This window comes from Alosa pseudoharengus, unplaced genomic scaffold (assembly GCF_046254945.1).
Source record: "Alosa pseudoharengus isolate Yale_2024_CS ecotype anadromous, Long Island Sound unplaced genomic scaffold, YU_APseudo_1.1 YU_APseudo_1.1_scf_13, whole genome shotgun sequence".
NCBI lineage: Eukaryota > Metazoa > Chordata > Actinopteri > Clupeiformes > Clupeidae > Alosa > Alosa pseudoharengus.
This window is the reverse complement of record NW_027468598.1, coordinates 35,886,682-35,908,475: the sequence shown is the minus strand read 5'-3', so window position 1 is coordinate 35,908,475 and position 21,794 is coordinate 35,886,682. Positions and strand designations below refer to the sequence as shown.

The 21,794-nt window shown below is 40.5% G+C and overlaps 1 protein-coding gene and 1 pseudogene across 1 annotated transcript; both read left to right on the top strand.

Moving 5' to 3' along the window:
* The first annotated feature begins 2,115 nt into the window (after positions 1 to 2,115).
* On the top strand, positions 2,116 to 5,253 carry LOC143122138 (P2Y purinoceptor 13-like). Its single transcript, XM_076282951.1, has one exon. The coding sequence runs from the start codon at positions 2,198 to 2,200 to the stop codon at positions 3,173 to 3,175; it is 978 nt and encodes a 325-aa protein (XP_076139066.1). The 5' UTR covers positions 2,116 to 2,197; the 3' UTR covers positions 3,176 to 5,253.
* Positions 5,254 to 17,696: 12,443 nt separating this feature from the next.
* On the top strand, positions 17,697 to 18,943 carry LOC143121278 (P2Y purinoceptor 13 pseudogene; annotated as a pseudogene).
* Positions 18,944 to 21,794: the final 2,851 nt, after the last annotated feature.

Below are 21,794 nucleotides of genomic sequence, written 5' to 3'. Positions count from 1 at the left end.
CTCAGATTTTGCTCAAAGTTTGTCTACCTAATACTTAGGTCCCAAAACTAAGACCTGCAAAATATTTTTGTTAAATTCCAATGTTTTCATACATGTTTTCACCCTCGATTTTGTACCTTTTTACACTCTCAGAAATGCCTTATCTTGGGGGCCATTAATATCTTGAAAATTATTATTCCCAGCCTGCTCAAACTTTGTAGGGTGGAAGACAGACAGGGTCTCAATATGTTTGGACCTTTAAATGTTTGTACTGCATGCCCATTACATTTATATGAGGCCCTAGATATGAAACAAAATGCAAAACTGGTGACATTTAAGGTCTTCTAAACTACTTTTTTAGTATCCACATGACACCCATCATTATTTGGTCTGTAAAATCAATACTTTATTAATGTTGAGCCAATATTTAGAGTAGAGTAGATTAGAGTATCATGTATTAATCCCGAGGGAAATTAAGGTGTCCAGTAGCATACATACATACAGAATAAACAAACACACATACATTACACACATCATTGCACATACAGCACACACTTACATACATCTAGCCAAAGTTAGATCTCTCACACACACACACACACACACACACACACACACGCACACACACACACACACACACAGCACAAACACAGCTGTGGTTGTGATGAGAAGAAAAAAAGTGGTTCATCACATGTGCCACAGCTGTGTACAGAGTGGTACATAGCAAAGATCAGCTAAAAAGAGTCTGGAAAAAGTGGAGAAAGTGTTCAAAGTGTCCAGGTGTCTCAAAGTGTCACTATGCATAGTCCAGGAAGAAATCGGGGTGAACACACACACACTCCCACACACGCACACACACACACACACACACACACAGTGGGGGTGGAGTTGGCATATCAGCAGCAGGAAAAAAAAAAGTGCAGATGAGTGTGCAGGTGTGGGAAGATTGATTATGCAGTCCAGTCTCCTTGTGTTGGTATTTGAGGTCTGTAACAAATGCACATGAAGATATTAAGTATAAAACAAGGTGTGATAATCTTCATAGGACTAAAATGGTATGTAGCTAATAGGAACATGTGGTAATAGTTCAGTTCATAATCCCTTTCTGTATAAAGTGCCAGTAATATACTATGTTTCATGAATACACAAACACACTTACTTAGACATTGCATAATAATGTGTTGCTATTCTTGTCCCTGAAGCAAAACAATGGTTTGGACTCTATTTATCTATAGTACAACATTGGCACTTTGTACACTAAACACCCATACTGTACACTGAGCTACTTTCAAATTGATTTTTAAGTGCCTGCTACCTACCACACATACCATTCTCACCCTATGAAATTGACCGAAAAACACAACCTCCCTTTGTTTAATCCTTAAATCTCCAAGCCTACTATATGTGGTGATCTCAAATATTGGTACAACATTAATGAAATATAGTATGACAAGAAATAAATAAAGATTGATACAAAATGCGTACAAGAACAAGTTTATATTAATGTAACTTTTTTCCAAATCTAGCCTTGTAGAAAATCAATGAAAATGCCATACAAACTTGTAATGGGCCAGTCATACTGAGAACATGTTTTTCTTCCACCCTACAAAGGTTGGGCTACCTATGAATAATACTTTTGTGATATTAATGGCCAAAAATTTCTTCCAAAATAATGTGATTTTCAGGCTGTAAAACTGATGTAATTTAAAGGGCTGAAAATAACATTAAGACCCAATTCTTGATAAAGTTTTAACAAAATCTGAGACAACCTTATCTGATTTGACACGGAATAACCTTATGGTAACTTTTGCATTTTAATTTAGTTTATTTTTAGTTAAAATTTATCATGCATCATGCACATTTTTCTAAAACATGTTTCTTGAATTTCCCCTGCGGATCAATAAAGTATCTATCTATCTATCTATCAATCTATCTATCTATCTATCTAAAACTCGGCATTGAGTAATACTGTAGTTCATGTGAATACATTTGGTGTTGTTGTTGTTGTGTTCAGACCAGGATGTCTAAGAGCACAGGATGTGTCCCTCCCACTGGCAATTACAGAAGTATGTGACAGATATCATCAAAGATAGCACCGTGCTTTTCCGCATCTTTGCAGTTGTTAGGAGGCTTTCACTGAAATATGTCACAGTAAGGTGATCTCCCATTGACCAAGGAGCTATAATAGCAATCTCATCGTCGACATTTGACGGTCGTCATGGCATCACTTTCTCCACTCCGGGACTGTGGGCTAGATCTGAAGACGGTCAAACTCGTGATAACATGCCTCTACTTTGTTTTGTTCATCCCCACTCTCCTGCTGAACATCATGGCAGCTTGGATCTCCTGGAAGCTGAAGCCCAAATCTGCGTTTGTTGTCTACTTGAAGAGCCTTGTGGCAGCTGACCTTCTGATGACCTTGATCATCCCGCTGAAGGCCGGCAGCGAGATCCCCGGGGCCCCTCACGGCTTGCGTGCCTTTGCCTGCCAGTTCAGCAGCGTGCTGTTCTACCTCTGCATGTACATGAGCATGATACTGATGGGGCTCATCAGCCTCGACCGCTTCTTCAAGATCGTCCAGCCAGGCGGGAAAAGGTTCGGCCACAATCCCCTGTTCGGCAAGGTGGTCGTCATCCTTATCTGGACTCTCTATCTCAGCGTGAACACCATACCCACCATGGTCCTCACGAGCGGAAAGCCCAAAAACAACACTGCCGAGCTGTGCATGGCCATGAAGAGTGACCTGGGGAAGCAGTACCATCATGCCATAGTTATCGAAAACATTGTGATTTTCTTAGTCATGTTGGTCATTATTGGATTCTGCTACACGTGCATTGCAAGAAAGGTCATTGAGTCGTACCGGAACTCAGGAAGCACAAACAAGGAGGGGAAACGAAAGATCAAAGCTCGAGTGTTTATCGTTCTGGCGGTGTTCCTGGTCTGCTTTGCCCCCTACCACATCACACGCTTCCCTTACGTTCACCATCAGGTGGAGAACAAGATTAACTGCCACTGGGCTTCCCTGAAGGTGACTAAGAGCATCACTCTGTGGCTCTCCTCGACCAACGTCTGCCTGGACCCCCTTATCTACATATTACTCTGCAAAGCGTTTCGGGAGAAGTTGTATGAGCTCAAGATATTTGGGCACTGGTTTACCACAGCAGCCCAGGAGAACACAGGGGACACTTCAGTTTGAAAGGGAGTTCAGTACTGCGCTCATAGCGTCTCCTTACTGTGTGGCTGCATCTTTGGCTTTGCTGTATTGGCACAACACACACGTTTCTGCAACTTACATTACTCTGTTGCTTGCTTGTCGTTTTGCAGAAATATTCTCTTGACCTTTTATTTGTGATCTTGACATGAACACTCAGAGGTGTATCAAGCTTTTTAAAAGTGTGGGGGTTGTGGAATAGGGAAGTAAAACAATCTGGCCAAATTATAAATAACAGGGACGTTGTAAGTATTTTCTGAGAGGGGTGCGGACTATATTGGCGGGTGTCAGGGAGTTTCTCCCCCGAATATTTTTTTAAATTCTGATTGCTAAACACACCATTTTAATGCAGTTTGGGAGGGACAGAACAAGCAGCGCCCCTCATCTGTGTCTCGTGTGACATGTAGGCCTACAGTACATGATCTACCTGCTATCACTTCACTATTTGACACTAACTTACATGGAAACATATCTCATGTTATAAATGAAGAAATCATTTCAGAAATTATGTTTTGTGCATATGGGTTAGCAGGCTACAATACATTGCCTAACAGACAACAGCCTAATTTCGAGGTATCACTGGACTATTAATATGCCTAACTATAATACCTATTAAATTAATGTAAAGAACACACATAATAATGACAGAACTGTAAGCTCAAATTCAAAAATGTTTGAAGTTTACCCAAACATATGCAAAGGGGATATAAATTAATTGGGTTGCATATAGCCAGCTTAATTAATGTCAATTTAAAGATTATGATTAGCACTAGCAGTTTCTAAGCTGTTTCCATTGATAGTTACAGGAAGCCACAATGTTGTTTAAACTATTGTTGCTTCTAGCCCACGTTACAGTGCCTCCAGTTTCACTTGCTGCAGGGACGCACACATTGCATGAGCGCTTATAAGCGTTCTATTTGAGTTCTACATACTGGAAATCTTAGTTCTCAGATGTAGAACTCAAATGTGTCGTTTGTAAAATCAAAATAAGATGTTCTAAAAGGAACGCAATCGTATTGACGTGTTGCCTGAACACCATCCGTATGGACCGCAGAGCGGTAGCACAAAACCAATAGCCTACGTCTTACAAGGCAAAAACGCAGAAAGGTTAGATTCAGCGCTAGCTATCAAGGTAATCTGTCTGACCTAGGAAATATGATTAGGCAAATTAGGAAAGAAACTGATCAGGAATTGAATCGTAATGTTAAACCAGTGGCCTTGCAACCTAGGCCTACTCTTGAATTAAGTTCACCTGAAAGTGTGGAAGTGGATGAATGTGTTGTTACAGATGATGAACAATGTGCTGGATTACTTGGCCAGATTGCCCTGAACTCATAAATACTAGATTATTATTGAATGTGAATAAAGAATGGAAATGGAGCCATAACAGCATACCGTGACCTCATAATAAACCGTGAGGTGTTTGAATTAACGTGAGAACGAGGATGAGATGTGAGATTGCATGAATGATGAATGAAATGTATCAAGACAAGTATTACTTTAGTAACTGTGAAATGTGTAAAGTGCCTTAAACTGTTTAAATAATTGTATCCAGATTAGCCTACATTGTGAGATAAGGGCAGAGGTGGAAAAAGTACGAAAATATTGTACTCAAGTAAAAGTACCAAGTGCAGAGACCCACTTTTTAAAAATGACAGACCATCGCGACCCATTTCACCACCAATATTGTTTTAGGCCACAGGTTCTCCAACTTGTCTATGCCTTCCCCAAGCATACATTGCTATAGCCTAGGATCTAGATAGATAGATCCTGCTTTGAACACGGTTGTGTTGCATTTTGAGCACCATCAGCGTGAGAAGTTGGAAATGACTACTGAAAAGATTGGGGAAATTTCGGATGTTGCGCAGTCGTCATTCGTCTGCATAGTAAGTTGTTCCTGTATTTCTAAAAAAAAATGTTGTAGGCTACGTTGCGTTGCAGACAAATGGGTCCATAACACTGTGGACGTCAATTCCGATGTAAACAGCAAATAACTCAAGTCGTTATATTGTATTGTTGTATTATATTATATTGTATAGTCGTTATATCAGAACAAGAGGCTTTTGCGCAATAGCCGGAAGAATGGGCCTTTACTTTGGAGTTAGCGAGGTAGAAAACGAGAGGAATAGTGCTTAAAATGTCCATTTAAATTGTAGCCTAATATAATGCACTGTTGTGCATTTTAAATCAGAAATAAGAATGTGAGGAGGTTGCTAACTTTAAAGATTGCATCTAAAATCGAATCTACATGCAAATTGAATGGCCTTATGTCCGGTCTATGGATGTCTGCTTTAGTTGACAGCATGGTCTAGATTTTAATCGGTATAATCTTTAATCTGTGGTATCTGATGGTATCTGTTAATGTTCGTGCAAATAGGCGGATTCATGTCCCTTGTAGTTCGCAACTGCGAGGTACATGGCATGGCGCCCCACAGAACGGTTTCATTTTGAGGGGTAGATATCCATGCTCTGGCACCCCCTCTGCGATGCGTTCGGCCCCAGTTTCATGCGCCAGTTTCATGAGCTTTTATGACAAAACCGTGACTGTGGTAGTTAACAAACTACATCCTAATAGAAAACTGTTAGCTTTCCTGGTATCAAATGACAATGGTATCAGTTAGGCCTATAACACAACATAAATTGTGCTGGCGACCCAAATAAAATCTCCTGCGACCCACCCTTGGGTCGCGACCCAGACTTTGGGAAACATTGGGCTAGTGGTTTAGGGCGCGATTTTTTTCTCTCCCTTTCTGTTTTCGTTAGTCTTAACTTTTTTTTTACTCAAGTAACGGATGGGATTTTTGATGTAGCGAAGTACAATACTTCACTCAAAATGTAATCAACGATTTTATAAACTACTTAAAAAATACAAAATATACATAAAAACTACTCAATACAGTAACGTGAGTAAATTTATTTCATTACTTTCCACCTCTGGATAAGGGTTAATGTAATAAATGTTTGTAACCTGTTAAAATGCAACCGATCTCTCTTGATGACTGTAAAAGGCTACATTGTTAAATGTAATGTGTCACATTGTTATAATTGTTGTTGAATGTAAACTGTTTGTGTAACTTCTGAAACTATCTGTAAACCTACAGTAGGCTAGGCTACTGAATGTAATGTTAGCATCTCCGAAATGTAACCCGGAGAAGTAACGTGTGTATTTTCAAATTGTTGGTTAAGATCTGTGACTTCTGGAATGTTTTAGCTATCGTGGGAATATTCCAGCTACCGTGAGAATGTTCCCAGCTATCGTGGGAATATTCCTGCATTGTGGGAATGTTCCTGCATCTTCTAGAAGGTTCTAAACTGTCGTGGGAAAGTTGGATTGATTTGCCTTAGGAATGTGTGGGGGAGGACAAGGCTACCTAGTATAGGCTGCTTCTTCTTTTTTCCTTCCTTCAACTCGCTGGGTTTTTTGCCTTATGATGTCGCGTGCGGTTGTTAGAATTTGTCCTCCGTACTTCGTTGAGAAGCAAAGTGTTGGACTTTGTGCCAGGTTGAGTCGCGGACCGAAACTCCGTAGAACCTGTCGCAGATATCACACCTGCTGTTCCGACCGCGAGTGCTGAACGACAATCGGCCGACCTTTTTCTCCAGTTGTGGATTTACTATTTTTATTGTATTTTCTTTCCCTCTATTTGTGGATTTACTCCTTTTACCGTATTTTCCGGACTATAAGTCACACTTTTTTTCATAGTTTGGCTGGTCCTGCGACTTATAGTCAGGTGCGACTTATATATGAAAAAATATATAATTGAACATGTTTTTAAATGTTAATTTATATTAACTGACATGAACCCTACGTGAAACATTACGTCTACAGCCGCGAGAGAGCGCTCTTAAATGCACAAGTCCTGTGCACTTTCAGTCAGAGATTAGTGCTTGCACTAACACACGTGCATACCTAAATCGTCAAATTATGGCAGTTTTCTGTCGGAAAGAGTCTTGCGCATGGGTCCTATATTCGTAACCCTGACAGCCTGTGCCAATATATCGTGCAAAATGATTGATTGCATTGTCCACATTTTTAGCTAAATATTCATGTACCACATCAGCATTTGAGTTCAGTGTTTTTTTTTGTAAATTGCTTTACAATTAGCGTCGGGCCTTGTCAGCAGCCTTCGGCTTGCCTCTTGCCACTATTCACTCCTTCGTCTTCATTAACATTCCCTGTGGAATTCTCAATATTTTTGGCCTCAATGTGTACAGTTACGTAGTCTGTCTGTTCTTAGTCTTGGATTTTGTGAAATACATTTCTAAATATCACCTGCTTGCTGCAGCTTCGGTCTGCACGTCCATTTAAACCCGCATCTTTTTCTCTCTCGAGCATTGAATCTGCTCCCAGCTTGTATCTCCACATCGTCCAAAATACTTGATTGCATTGCATTCTCCAAATTTTTAGCTACATTTTCATGTACCACATCAGCATTTTTGTTCTGTGAATCTTTTGTAAATTGCTTTACAAATACCGTCGGGCCTATAGGCCTATTGCCATGGCTTGCCTCAGCTTCGGTCACGTCCTTTTAAAAAAGTCTTTTTTTTTCTATCGTGAGCATTTAATCTGCTGCCAGCTTGTGACTCCACATCACCCAGAATGCTTGATTGCATTGTATTCTCCACATTTTTAGCTAAATTTTCATGTATCATCAGCATTTTTGTTCAGTGAATCTTTTGTAAATTGCTTTACAATTACCGTCGGGCCCAGGGGCGATTCTAGATCTAGAGCTTTGCTGGGGCACAGGCCCCCAACTCCCAATAGCCTACATTAAAAAAAAAACACAGACTCTGATTCTGTGTAGATTATTATAGGCTACATTTGCAAATGCAGCAAACTTATTTAAGTTTGCCATTAAACCATAGATCAAATCACAGCACTGGCTACCAACATAAATGTTAATGTTATCGTTAATGTGGGCAATTATCATACCTCCCTCATCCTCCTCATCTCTCCTCACTGTCCTCACATCTCTGAATAGTTTATCAGAAGGCTATGTTTAGTTTTACAGTAGGACAGCTTCACAAACAGTATAAGTTACTTTTACAGGACTCTCTCTACAGTATACGTAAATCATTATTAATTCTCCGCATGTGTGCATGCAGCCTACGCATGGTGTGAGTGTGTGTGTGAGGGAGAGAGCACTAGCTGGTAAACTGTTGCTAAATTTAGGCTACAATGACGCTAAGCATTGAAAAACAGATGCTAATTATGTGGGCAACATTCTCTAACAGCGATCAACTTGTCATTTTTTCTGTCAAACAAGCTGTGAATTTGTTGTAACATTAAAACAGGGGACGACTTACTCTGCGCTCAAAGTGATGTGATGAGCTCCAGCAGTTTCCACAATACAACGAAACACTCGGAAGAATCATGTGAACGATTTTCATTGGATGTTGCGTTCAATCTTACCCAGCTACAGAGGTGCTATTTTCTGATTGGCTATTATGGCCCCTTTCTTTTTTTCCCTTTTTTATTTTTATTGGCTGGTAAGTGACAGGCTCGAGTCATGACTAAAGCAGGCACGGAGATGCGCTCATGAATGCCGTTTCCAGTGAGAGCAGCGCTAGAATTTTACTGGGGCACTAGAGACTTTTACTAAGGCACGTGCCCCAGTGAATAAGGTCTAGTGACGCCCCTGGTCGGGCCTATAGGTCTATCATTGTTGTATTCACATTTTAGATACATTTTGGTGCACCTCATGGAATTTTCTTTCAGTGAATCTTTTGCTTTGCAATTACCTTCCTGCCCTCCTCTTGGCTGCCTTCACTCCTTCATCTTCATTAATCTTTTTGGCCTCAATAATCCAGTTACATAGTCTCTGTTTTTGGTTTTGGATTTTGTGAAATACATTTCTAAATAAATGCGACTTATAGTCCGGTGCGACTTATATATGTTTTTTTCTTGCTCATGACGCATTTTTTGACTGATGCGACTTAAAATATGGTACTCTTTTTATATGTTCTACAACATTGTAATCTGCAAGTGGATATGCGCCGCATTTTGTTAACATCTCTAGAGTGCTCAAAAGTAAAGAAGAAGCCTGATCAACTTCCAAGGGGGATATATATAAAATAGGGGTAATAGGTTGTATGCGCCACAGAGGGAAGACGTGCAACTTTGCTCGACAGTAGGTCCCTGCTACCTGCAATAACCTCTTGGGGGTATCGTGGGTCTTAACTGCCTGGGCCTAAGGTTGTGTCTGAGAAACGTCTGACATTGACTAGGTTCTGGGGGTTACCTGCAGGGGGCAACACAGTATTTAAGACATTAAGATCTCCAGTAGATGTAGAACTACGACACACATTGACAGTGAAATGCCGCCGACTTTGTAAGATCAGATCAAATATTACGTTCTAAATGGAACACGATGTAAGCTGTTCAGATCTTTTCCAAGCGTCTTGGAGACGTATGTTTGCTGACTGGGCTATGTCTATATAGTTCATGACACCAAATTAATAAGTATTTCTGATTGGGGGAAACTTTTAGCCTAGTTTATTTTTCTTTCAGTCCGCGGTTCCATACCATTCAATCTTGCTGCAAATGATCAGACGTGTGGAGCACCGGGCATAACTTAATTTCGCAACTACGTGGACCAGTAGGCTAATTGTTGAGAAGGCCCATAGTTTGAGAAAAGATGCAGATCATAGACAGAGAAAGCATAATGCTCTGAGAACAGTAGCCAAGGGCCTTTCTGCAGAAACAACAAGTGCCTTGGTGCGCGCACCCCCGCTTTCACTTTGACTCCCTGCATTTCTACATTGTGATAAAAATTGTCAGACAGTGAATTTTGGTTTACTAAATTAGCATAATGGGGTAACAATTATCATTTCAATTCTACCTCAAATCTGCTCACTGCAGAAGTTATAATGCAGACCCAAGCAGCAGCACAGCCTTGAAAGCAGGGCTTGAAAACGAAATTATTTTTCAAACGTTCCGTTCCGAACGGTTCAGGTGGCCTATGTTTAACGTTTTCATTCTTGCATGCGTTCCGCCACCAACATATCGGTCCTGAACCGGTTCGGAACGCAAAATATAGTTCGTTCTTAAAGTTCCGGCAGTGTTTGGCGGGCCTATCAAGTCTATTTTTGTGGACTTTACCTTAGAATAGACGTACTCATTATTTCCCTTTGATTTAGCCTATACCGTAGCTATGCCCAAAAATAATAAATCACAGGCGGCATCCAAAAACATTCAGATGGGCTATCCATCCCATAGCCTACAGACTTACTGTAGGCCTAACCTATGCCTATAAATAATTTCTTATCAAAAATATTTCTGGATACGTGCTAAACTCCTTACCTGGTTGTAGCCTAAGTTTTATCCATATGGAGATCTTCAAAGGCTTGCGCTATAATTCCAACCCTGTTTATAAACGAACCTGTCTGTTGCTGACAAGGCCTATCTCAAATTTCCCATTTAACTCTTCTACATAGAATAGGCTATAATTGCGCAAACATTTCAAATCCCGACTTTAAAACAAGGAGTGGACAGGCAAAATAGGCTATTACGCATAGGCTACAAACAATTTCCAAATCAGATTTTCAGTAGCCTACGCTACGAGCTGGCCTAAGATCCGAAGTGGCAGACGGATAGGTTACATTACAACAGCAAGACAAAATATACACATTTGGACCAAAGGTCCATTTATTCTGTTTTTTTTTTTCAAACTGCAGAAATCAAATTATTAGGCTGTTCGCCTACAGTAGAGTAGAACACTTAGGATATGCTTTTGTGAAATTTTATAAAATATATAGAGAACGAAAAAAAAAACGTTATTAACCGGTTTTGTGGATTTCAGAATAACGTTTCTGTTCCGGAACAGTTGAAGACCATTTTGTTTTCGTTTCCGCTCCTCGTAAAATTCCGTTCGTTTTCGTTTTTCGGTCCTTGAACCGGTTCGGAGCCCTGCTTGAAAGACGCACACTTTGAATATGATCAGATCGGCTCTAGTTCTTCACTGACGCTAACTTGATGTGATTGGCTAGATGACCATTCAATCAAATCAACAGACCTGTGTCTCTGTGTGTGTGTGTTATGGTAGGTACGGTTCCAACTCTTTACGGGAGCGTTTATTTCCATATTTTTACTTTAGTTTTAATCTGACAAAAAGTGTGGGGGATAGAATCGTGTTCCAGCAAAAGTGTGTACGTTATAACACCCACATACCTCATGCTTGCTACGCCCCTGTGAACACTTACTTTAATGAACAGTTCTGAATTTCTTTATCACACCTTACGGGGAAAAAATCATATTTCAGACTTGCTTTTTAACAGTTTGTTCAGCCTGTGGAACTATGGATTTGATGCCACTTGTATTTTGTCTGTTTATATGTCTGTCTCTTTTGTTTTGGTTGTGTCTGGAGGTGTCAGCTGTAGTTGGTGCTTGAATCATCTTTTAAGCGATGTCTTTTTAACTGTGAAGCACTTGTAATGTAATGTGCTATACAAATTAAAATGAATTACTTACTTACTTACTTATATGAATGCATTATACATGTTGTTTATTGGAGGTAACAATTGGAGGTAATTATCGTGTTTGATAGTCTAATCTTAATTTCTTAAGGTAGATTTTTGAAAAAGTAGAAAATGATTCATTTAAATACACCCCCCCCCCCCCCAAAAAATCATTTATTTAAACTTTTTCCATGAGGTGGTTTTATGTGTTACAAGACAAATGACGAGTGAGATAAATGGTGTATGCCATGGCTGAGTAAATGGGAGTGTCTCAACTAGAGGAGTGGGTGGGGTGCTGGTCGCTGGTGAGCTCTATTAGCTGCCCATATCGGACATGAGGCACAGGGGGTTGTTTTCATTTTTTTTGTACCAACAGTACTCAGTGACCTGGAGAAACAGAGATCTATGTGAAAAAAAAAATCGACAGATTTTTCTTTTAAGGGTGCTCCCCATCCATGTGGTATTTTGAATCTGGAGCCACCTACACTAATTTACATTCACAACATGTGAGCAAACTTGGGTGCATCTCAATTCTCTATTTGTCCATCCTCCCTTCCTTACTCCTATCCTAACCCCTCCTTCTAATAACTTTGTGAACCCTGTGTAGCATTGCTGGGGTTCCTACTCTGTTTAATAAACTATAGGTCAAATTCAGATCAGCAGTATCTCGAAGATTCCATTGAACAGAGATGATAGTCTCTTATATTGGCAAATTGGAGTGTTTCCTCAACACACTGGAAAAAATGTGAGCCAAATTCAACAGCTCTCCTCACTAGTGTATCGCATACTTCTTCTAAAGTGCAATTCTACATAGGCCTATATTTTGCCTTAAGTTTCTTGCACTCTCACTTAACCACCAACACTGTCCATTTCCTGACTGTTACCTGATGCTCACACATGCACCACTAATAGAGCTGCACAGTCCCGCCCACAGCCAAAACGCGGTTAGGTGCCGGATGTAAGATTCCCATTCATTTGTCCCATTGACGTTTGGAAAAATCCGTATCTAAAGAGTTTTACAGCATGTCTTAGGCTAACCAGCTACGGCATAACTCATAAGCATACAACATATCATTTCGAGTGAAAAAACGAAGAGAAAATCCAAAAAAAGGTACAAGACTGTGTACATATTTTCATTTCCGAGCAAAGGAACTACTCATCCCATAAACCACCGCTCCTCACTGAATAATATATAAGCAATGCACGAACCGCGCAAAATTATTTCAAAACCGGCTACAGCACGCGAACCCTTTCCTCCAAACAGTGATTTTTATATAGTGAATGTGCAGTTAATAGCAGTTATTTCAGGAGTAATCGTGTAAATAATAGTGTTTTGATATTGAATTTTATATTTATCATCGTGTATTTTATATCGTGTGTGTGTGTGAAAGCGGTTAACGTTAACGGCAGTGCTTCGTAACGTTACCTGACTCATCCTATGCTGTCATCACTGCTCAGTCGGGCTGATGCATGGACTGGTGCATGGTCTGCTCTTGGACCACCATATTCAGTTTATTAATTTGCCGTGAATTATTACACAAAATGTTCATTAAATGCACGAAGTATTCCTAGGTTAATGATTGATATGAATCATACAGTATGAAGGCTACAGTAGCCTAGCTAATGTTAACTAGCACTGCTAGCAGCATTAACGTTACCATCCACCCTGCTTAACTCACCACAACTTTTTAGGTCTTGTCCCTCATGCTGCTGACCCTTACAAAACCCACAAACTGACTCTCGGACACACAACAGTCAATAATGTGACCCGATTTAAAGTGGCTTTCACCCCTTTGGACACTCACTAAAACATAATATATTTCATACCTGTGTTGCAGCATGTAGGCTAATGTTAGCTGCATTATGTAATGACATACAATGTCGGAAATGCTAAAGGTTAGCCTGTTGGCTAGTGCTAGCCTACCTGAAAAGTTTGAGTGTTTAAACTAACATTTACAGTGGTCTATTTCAGCGGTCCCCAACCACCGGGCCGCGGGAAATTCCTAACCGGGCCGTAGCCTCCGACATGAGTTTAAAAAAAAAATGCATGCAAACTAAATTAAATTTAATTCGCAATAATGTCACGTTTTTGTATATGGCATAGGCCTATATGCAGTTGTTTGATTGCACGCATGTTTGCATTTTGCAAGGTCTATTTTCTTACGTCTGTCTGTCCCGCCTTCAACACTTTTACATATTGCCTTCAGCGCTGCGCAGCCTCAGGTCAGCTCACTCCACCTTCTTAGCGAACGGTAGTGTCACACGAAGTTAGTTAAACTGCTAGAATGAGCAACAAAAAACAAGCATCTTTAGTAGGTGTTTTACCTCTTAGGGCCACCATTTTAATGTGAAAGATCTATGAGAAACGGAGAAACATAATTTGAAACATACAATTTATTACCAGGAATTATGGTGGAAGCAGGTGTAGTGGTTAAAACGAGGTGGGTATAGGGGAAACTATAAATTCTGTGATCAAGCGGACCACAACATGGTCTCTGGTAAGGTGGACCACGGCATACCAGTTTAAATGTATTAGAACCCGTGTTAGAATCGGTGTTCCGATTTTTAAACGAAGTACAGTAAAGGACATCTAAATAGTGATCCTTCATCTAAATGTCCAGTACTGTCTTTCCACAGGGGTCATCCCTATATATGTTTCCATGGTCGTATGTTCCCTAGATTAATATGGTAGATAATGGGAACATGAAAAAGGGTCCTATGTTCCCAGGGCCCTGTCTTTCTTATGGATTTGTTCTTAATTCATCAGACAAATAGGGTGAGAGTGAGCCCTCATGCACTTCACAATTTCACAGTGGGACAGCCCTGGTCAAAAAAACTTTGCTGATGGATGGATTAAGTTTTGCTATGCAGTTATGGTTGAAATAATAGCCCATCAGCGCATCTCTAGTGTGTGTGCCTCTCTCTCGCTCAGAGGGGAGGGGGAGGCTGAGGGGTCGATCAAGCATGGATTCTAAACTCTGTGGTGGATAGGATCTACAATTAGGTGTTAATTAATATTACTACCTAGGTCGAAGTACTCCCAAGTGCTATTGCGCCAGACATTGTAGTTCTCCTGTTTATTCGCTTGGAAAATCATCACGTTTCATGTTGTGTGCCCTAACATTTTTAATCAACTACTTGTGCAACTGTATTTAAGTAGGGAAAACGTGTATGTGTTTGATTAATGCCATCTTATTCTCTCTACGGCCACGGCAGAGCCCGCTAGCATAGCAACATGCTAACACATTCGCGCCGCGCGCCAGAGCGTTTGAGTGCACATATCGACGCGGGAGAGGTACGACTCAACTCGTGAAAGTTAAGGTAAGAACATATTGTAGCGACCGTGCTATGCATAACCCCGGGCACGCTCATGGTTGGCAGCCTGGCGAGAGGGGGGCGGGACCCCCGGGGAATATAGGCTACGGTTCGAGGAAGTTCTGCCTCTTTGAGTTCTGGGCCTGACACGGGCTGCTGTGTGTTATATGCTGCTTTGTGTGCTTTGGTGACAATAAACCAGTTCATGAAACTCTGGCTCTTGGTGAAACATTACAATATATTACTACTGATTTTGGGTGGCGTGTTCCTTTAATGCTTATTCTGGCTATGACAAGATAGCTTACAAAAGTATGTCAAATAATATTAAAGTATATTAAATAAAATATATTTGAAGTGGGCTGTTAAAATATGTTTGCCTATATATATTGGAGGCAGCCGTGGCCTACTGGTTAGCGCTTCGGACTTGTTGCCGGTTCGAACCCCGACCAGTAGGCACGGCTGAAGTGCCCTTGAGCAAGGCACCTAACGCATCACTGCTCCCCGAGCGCCGCTGTTGTTGCAGGCAGCTCACTGCGCCAGGATTAGTGTGTGCTTCACCTCACTGTGTGTTCACTGTGTGCTGAGTGTGTTTCACTAATTCACGGATTGGGATAAATGCAGAGACCAAATTTCCCTCACAGGATCAAAAGAGTATATATAGGCCTACTTATACTTATATGACTAGCCTACAGAGGAGAAAAGCAAACAGGCGTAAAGGATACTTTTTTATCCCTTTAAAGGGCCATCAAAAATATAAAAATGTACAAAAAAGTAACTTGTTACTTGAGTAATTTATTGACAAAGTATTTTTTTACTTTTACTTGACTAGATTTCTCAGTTGGGAATATTTACTTTAACTCTCTTATTCTTTTTTACTTTTACTAGTACTTTTTGAAGGGAGTAAATGTACTTTTACTAAAGTACATACTTTAGTAACTATTCACCTTATTCAGCCCCGCCCATTTTTTAAAATTCCACATTGTCTTTAAACTTCCGGTCGGTTAGCTACGTCTAGTTAGCTTCATTGGGATAACACAGCAGAAGAGGATAGAGAGGCTATCTTGGGAGGAAAACGACAAATGCCATCAGGAGGTCAGATTTGCAATTGTACTTCGCTACCCAAGGCTATTCACCCCTATGGAGTGGGTAGACGATATGCGGCAGTGGCCGCTGTATCATGGAGAAACTCGCAAATCCGTATCTGTTTGGTAACTATGGTAACTAGTTTAGAAAGTCATTACAGAACAGCCGCTCCAAAGTCTGTGTTTTCCTAACTTCAGATAGGAAAGGTGTATAACAGAAATGTCTTAAGTCACCAAAATCCTAAATAAACGTTCCTAACTTTAGGATGACCCATAACATATGATGCCCGTCATCTCGATAGAGCTCTGCTATCTCAATGTATCGCAATGGATGCTACTGCTCAAACGGAAGTTCGGAGACAATGTGGGCAAAGCTAGCGCCCCCATGTATGCGCGCGGAATAAGGTGAATAGTACTCTACCCACCCCTGGTCTCCCCCAATCTGTCATTGTTCTGACAGTTCTCCGTTTGTTTTGTTTCCATGTGTTGGTTGTCATGTGCTCACAGCTCCGCCCATCTCCTTTTTTGGTTCCTGTCCTTGTCCTTTTCCCGCCACTTCTCTGTTTTCTTCACCTGTTCCTTGTTTGATTGAATTACTTGGTGTACTTAAACCCTGCAGTTCTAGTTTCATTTGTCAGATCATCCCAGTAAATACTGAATCTTGTTTGATTCCAGTCTGTGCATAACATGGGTGGTGGTGGTGGGGGCACGCACCGTGGAATTAGAAATGGTAAGGTGGAGACGGAGAGTGTGTGGGACAAGGAGAGACAGAGAAAGGAAAGTTTATTCCACATAAGCAAAAAAGCAGAACCTAATTATGTATTCCCCCTTTTTTCTCAATACTGCCCCCAGGTGTCCACAACTAAAAACTGTTGAAAATATAACAAAATAATAAAGGTCTGCTATTAAATAAAGCAATTTACTAAACAAATAACTAGAAATTGTCATTCTTACTAATTTTAGCTATACAATTGTCGCTTAGAATGACGGTTTTTATCTTGGGTTAGATGTGCGAAAGGCACCGTTGCTTACAAACAAAAAGGTCGATGGTCAAAATGTCCAGGATTTTTGTCAGACACAGGTGGCAACCCTAAATGTACCTGCCTGCTTTTCTGATATCCGACTCTGCTTCTGACTTGGATTGTGTCTTGTCTTCTGCATTCACAGCGCCTCAGCGAGCCTCCTCTGACAGATTGGGCCATTCTGCAGTCAAAAACGCATAATTTTTCTTTTGGGAGAGAACTCAGTTGGGGGGAGGGGGAGGGGGGGGGGGGCTGGATGGCCCTGGCCCCCTATGGCCTACCAATGACGCTGACACTGTGATAGATTGTGAATTGAGGATAGATTGCTATTTCATTTGTCAGGTCTGTTAGATAACAGTGGATAAAGACATCGCAAAAGTCTAAACTTATCATACATATTGATATACTGGTCACATCTAAGACTCAGTGCTATAGACTAATGGTGAATGTGAAGACATTTGGTGTCGTTTTGTAAGAGTACAGACCAGGATGTCTAAGAGCACAGGATGTGTCCCTGCCAATTACGAAAGTATTTCACAGATGTCATCACGAATAGCACCGTGCTTTTCCACATCTTCGCAATAGTTAGGTGGCTTTAACTGAAATATGCCACAGTAACGTGATCTCCCATTGACCAAGGAGCTATAATAGCAATCACACTGTGGGCATTTGTCATACAGGAGACTGTCGTCATGGCATCACTTTCTCCACTCCGGGACTGTGGGCTAGATCTGAAGACGGTCAAACTCGTGATAACATGCCTCTACTTTGTTTTGTTCATCCCCGCTCTCCTGCTGAACGTCATGGCTGCTTGGATTTCCTGGAAGCTGAAGCCCAAATCTGCGTTTGTCGTGTACCTCAAGAGCCTTGTGGCGGCTGACCTTCTGATGACCTTGATCATCCCGCTGAAGGCCGGCAGCGAGATCCCCGGGGCCCCTCACGGCTTGCGTGCCTTTGCCTGCCAGTTCAGCAGCGTGCTGTTCTACCTCTGCATGTACATGAGCATGATACTGATGGGGCTCATCAGCCTCGACCGCTTCTTCAAGATCGTCCAGCCAGGCGGGAAAAGGTTCGGCCACAATCCCCTGTTCGGCAAGGTGGTCGTCATCCTTATCTGGACTCTCTATCTCAGCGTGAACACCATACCCACCATGGTCCTCACGAGCGGAAATCCCCAAAACAACACTGCCGAGCTGTGCATGGCCATGAAGAGTGACCTGGGGAAGCAGTACCATCATGCTATAATTATTGAATGCAACGTGATTTTCTTAGTTATGTTGGTCGTTATTGGATTCTGCTACACGTGCATTGCAAAAAAGGTAATTGAGTCGTATCGAAATTCAGGAAGCACAAACAAGGAAGGTAATCGAAAGATCAGAGCTCGAGTGTTTATCGTTCTGGCGGTGTTCCTGGTCTGCTTCGCCCCCTACCACATCACACGCTTCCCTTACGTTCACCGTCAGGTGGAGAACAAGATTAACTGCCACTGGGCTTCCCTGAAGGTGACTAAGAGCATCACTCTGTGGCTCTCCTCGACCAACGTCTGCCTGGACCCCCTAATCTACATTTTACTCTGCAAAGCGTTTCGGGAGAAGTTGTATGAGCTCAAGATATTTGGGCACTGGTTTACCACAGCAGCCCAGGAGAACACAGAGGACACTTCAGTTTGAAAGGGAGTTCAGTACTGCGCTTACAGCTTCTCCTTACTGTGTGGCTGCATCTTTGGGTTTGTTATATTGACACACATTTTTGCTAACTAAATTACTCTGTTGTCTTTCATATTGTTTTGCAGAAAATATTCTTTAAACCTTTCATTTGTGATCTTTTATGTATATTTTGTATTCTGTATAATATACTATTTATATGTGAAATATAATGAAATACAAAATATCATTTCTTATATTTGATTCATCCAGTTCAGATCTCTTAACTGAAGTATTTCAGTTAATCATCAAACCTTACAAACATGTTTTATTTTCATATTTATATGGATGCATACATTGTTGTTTTTGGGAGGCAGTAGGAATCATTTCTCCCAGGTAATAATCGTGTTTGATAATCTAATCTTAATTTCTTAAAGTAGATTGTTGGAAAGGCAGAAGATTACTTTATTGTTCTTTTAAAGACCCACTCTGAAAAAAAACAACCATTTATCCTTTTTCCCTTTTCCAAGAGGTGTTTCTTATGTCAGACATGACAAATGAGAAATGGTGTATGCTGAGTACATGGTAGCGCTGTGCCTCAACTACAGGAAGCTGGTGAGCTCAATTACAGTAGTTCCTCATATCGAATATGAGGCACAGGGGGTAGAGATGCATGCAAGCTGTGGCAAGGCCATGAAGAGATGTATCTTTAAAACCACTACTTCTGAAAGCCATGTGAGATAAAAAAAAAGTAGCATTAGTAGTAGAGAGTTGACTTGGTTGATATGTAATTCTGATACTAGTTCATAAAAAGTTTGGACACACCTTTAATGTGTTTTTCTTTATTTTCATGACTATTTACATTGTAGAATCTTACTGAAGGCATCAAAACTGAGAATGAATGCAAAGTTATTTGGCCCACAGATGAATATTTGTCAAGTTATGGCTTTCTGAATATGGTAAATAATAAAAAAAAATAGCAACTTTGAAGAAACTAGAATATAAGACATGTTTTCAGTTATTTCACATTTTTTTGTTAAGTACATAATTCCACATGTGTTCATTATTAGTTTTGATGAATCTACAATGTAAATAGTCATGAAAATAAAGGAAACAAATTGAATGAGAAGGTGTGTCCAAAATGTTGTCCTGTACTGTAGATCTCTGTGTCGAGGTCACCGAATACTGATGTTAAAAATGGCCGCAGAGTCTAGCTGTTGGCTGCAGCAACTCAAGCTAGGTAGCACCAATTGTTTTCATTTTCTTTCGTACCAACAGACAAACAGAGATGTGTGTGAAAATCACCGGAATTCTTCTTTAACTTTTGACATATTGAGCAACTGTCTGAGCACTCTCACTTACAAAACAAGCTTTCATAATCATTACTCCTAATGTTGAGGGACTCTAGGGCTGAAACGATTCATCGAGTTACTCGAATAACTCGATTACAAAAATTACTCGAGGCAAAAACCCTGCCTCGAAGCCTCGTTAAATTCCTATGACGCGCACTATACGCGCAGGGATTTTATTGTTCCGTTGTTCGGGAAGCACACCGCTAGCGCGTGAATCGTGATAGAGTCTGAATCATAGATTATGTCTATGTTCTGAATTAGCTGGCGCGATGGTGGAGTCAAGATGTCCATAAATGTCAGAGAATGTCTAAAGTTTTGGGATCATTACATAGGCCTACTCAAAAAAGGAAAAGAACAAGCATCTGAACCGAAAACATGCACTCCATGCTGTTTCACCAAGCGTCAATAAATTAGGCTATCTATCAATCTATCTAGCCTATCTATCATATCTACGTAGCCTATAGCCTACATTGATGTTGGCTAATTTTAATCACATACTGTATTTGTAGCGATGTCGTGATATAATGTTTAGCTTTTTATGTTTTTAAGTAGTAAACTTATTCACGTTCAATTGCAAGACAGTATGCCTAAAAAAGAACCCATTTTTATACACACATGCATGCACCCTCATCTTCCCTCACGCACCGCACGCGTGCACACACACACACACAGGTTGATGGGTTGCCATAGCAAATAGGCTCACCCCAGAATTTTTTTTTTTAGTAGCCTAATAGTAAAATTATTTGTTAGTAGCCTAATGGTAGGCTATTTTTTAGTAGCCTAATGGTAACATTATTTGTTAGTAGCCTAATGCTGCAGGTGTAGAAATCTACATAAAACAGATATTTACTTTGATGTCAAGTCTAGATTACAGCATGAAACTTGTTGTGCATATTAATACATTAAATTGCTTTCCCTCTTCTCCCTCCCAGCACTTCACAACATAGTATGGACAGCTTTGCTCAAGTCATGCACAAGAGGCTGCAATTTTACAGAGAGCATTTTGAACATTATTTAATTGTTGTCACTGGCACTTATAAACACTAAATGGGTAAATTGCAATAAATGGGCTTAGTTTTGGAGCCAAATGTTGGAGTTAGAATAATGACCTCTGTGCCAATTGCTTGATCATTTTACAGCCATGTCATTTTCGTTATGCATTATTTGTTTTGGTTGTTTAAAAATGCAAAAAAAAATTATCCGATTAATCGATCGATAAAGTGCTAGATTAATCGATTACAAAAAAAATCGATAGCTGCAGCCCTAAGGGACTCCTTATGAATTGTTTGAGCAGAAAGGGGAAGTGCTTTCATAAGGTAATCTTGCAGTGTGTTCCACTTAAAGACATCTTAAATGTACTGTATCAGTTGTATTTGACATGTCCTTAAACATAACTATGGACAATCTAACACCAAAGTACTAGCATAAAAGACAACAACCAAACTAGCAAATAAAAAAACACTGAACTGGTGTCCATTTATGGATGTCCCATTTTGGTCGATTTATTGGCTAATAGTGAATAAATATTTTTAACTCAAGGTATTTCTCAAAGGCAAGAGCTACTTCCCTTTGTTACAGGCAACTTGATTGTCCATATGATCTCAACCATAAAGGCCTAAAGGACCTTTCGAATGACTTTTGTGTCATCTCCCATGCTCATCTAGCACCTTCTTTAACTGCTGAGCCTTCATCTGTTTACAGTGTAACCACCACCAGATTCCCACTGAACTTAA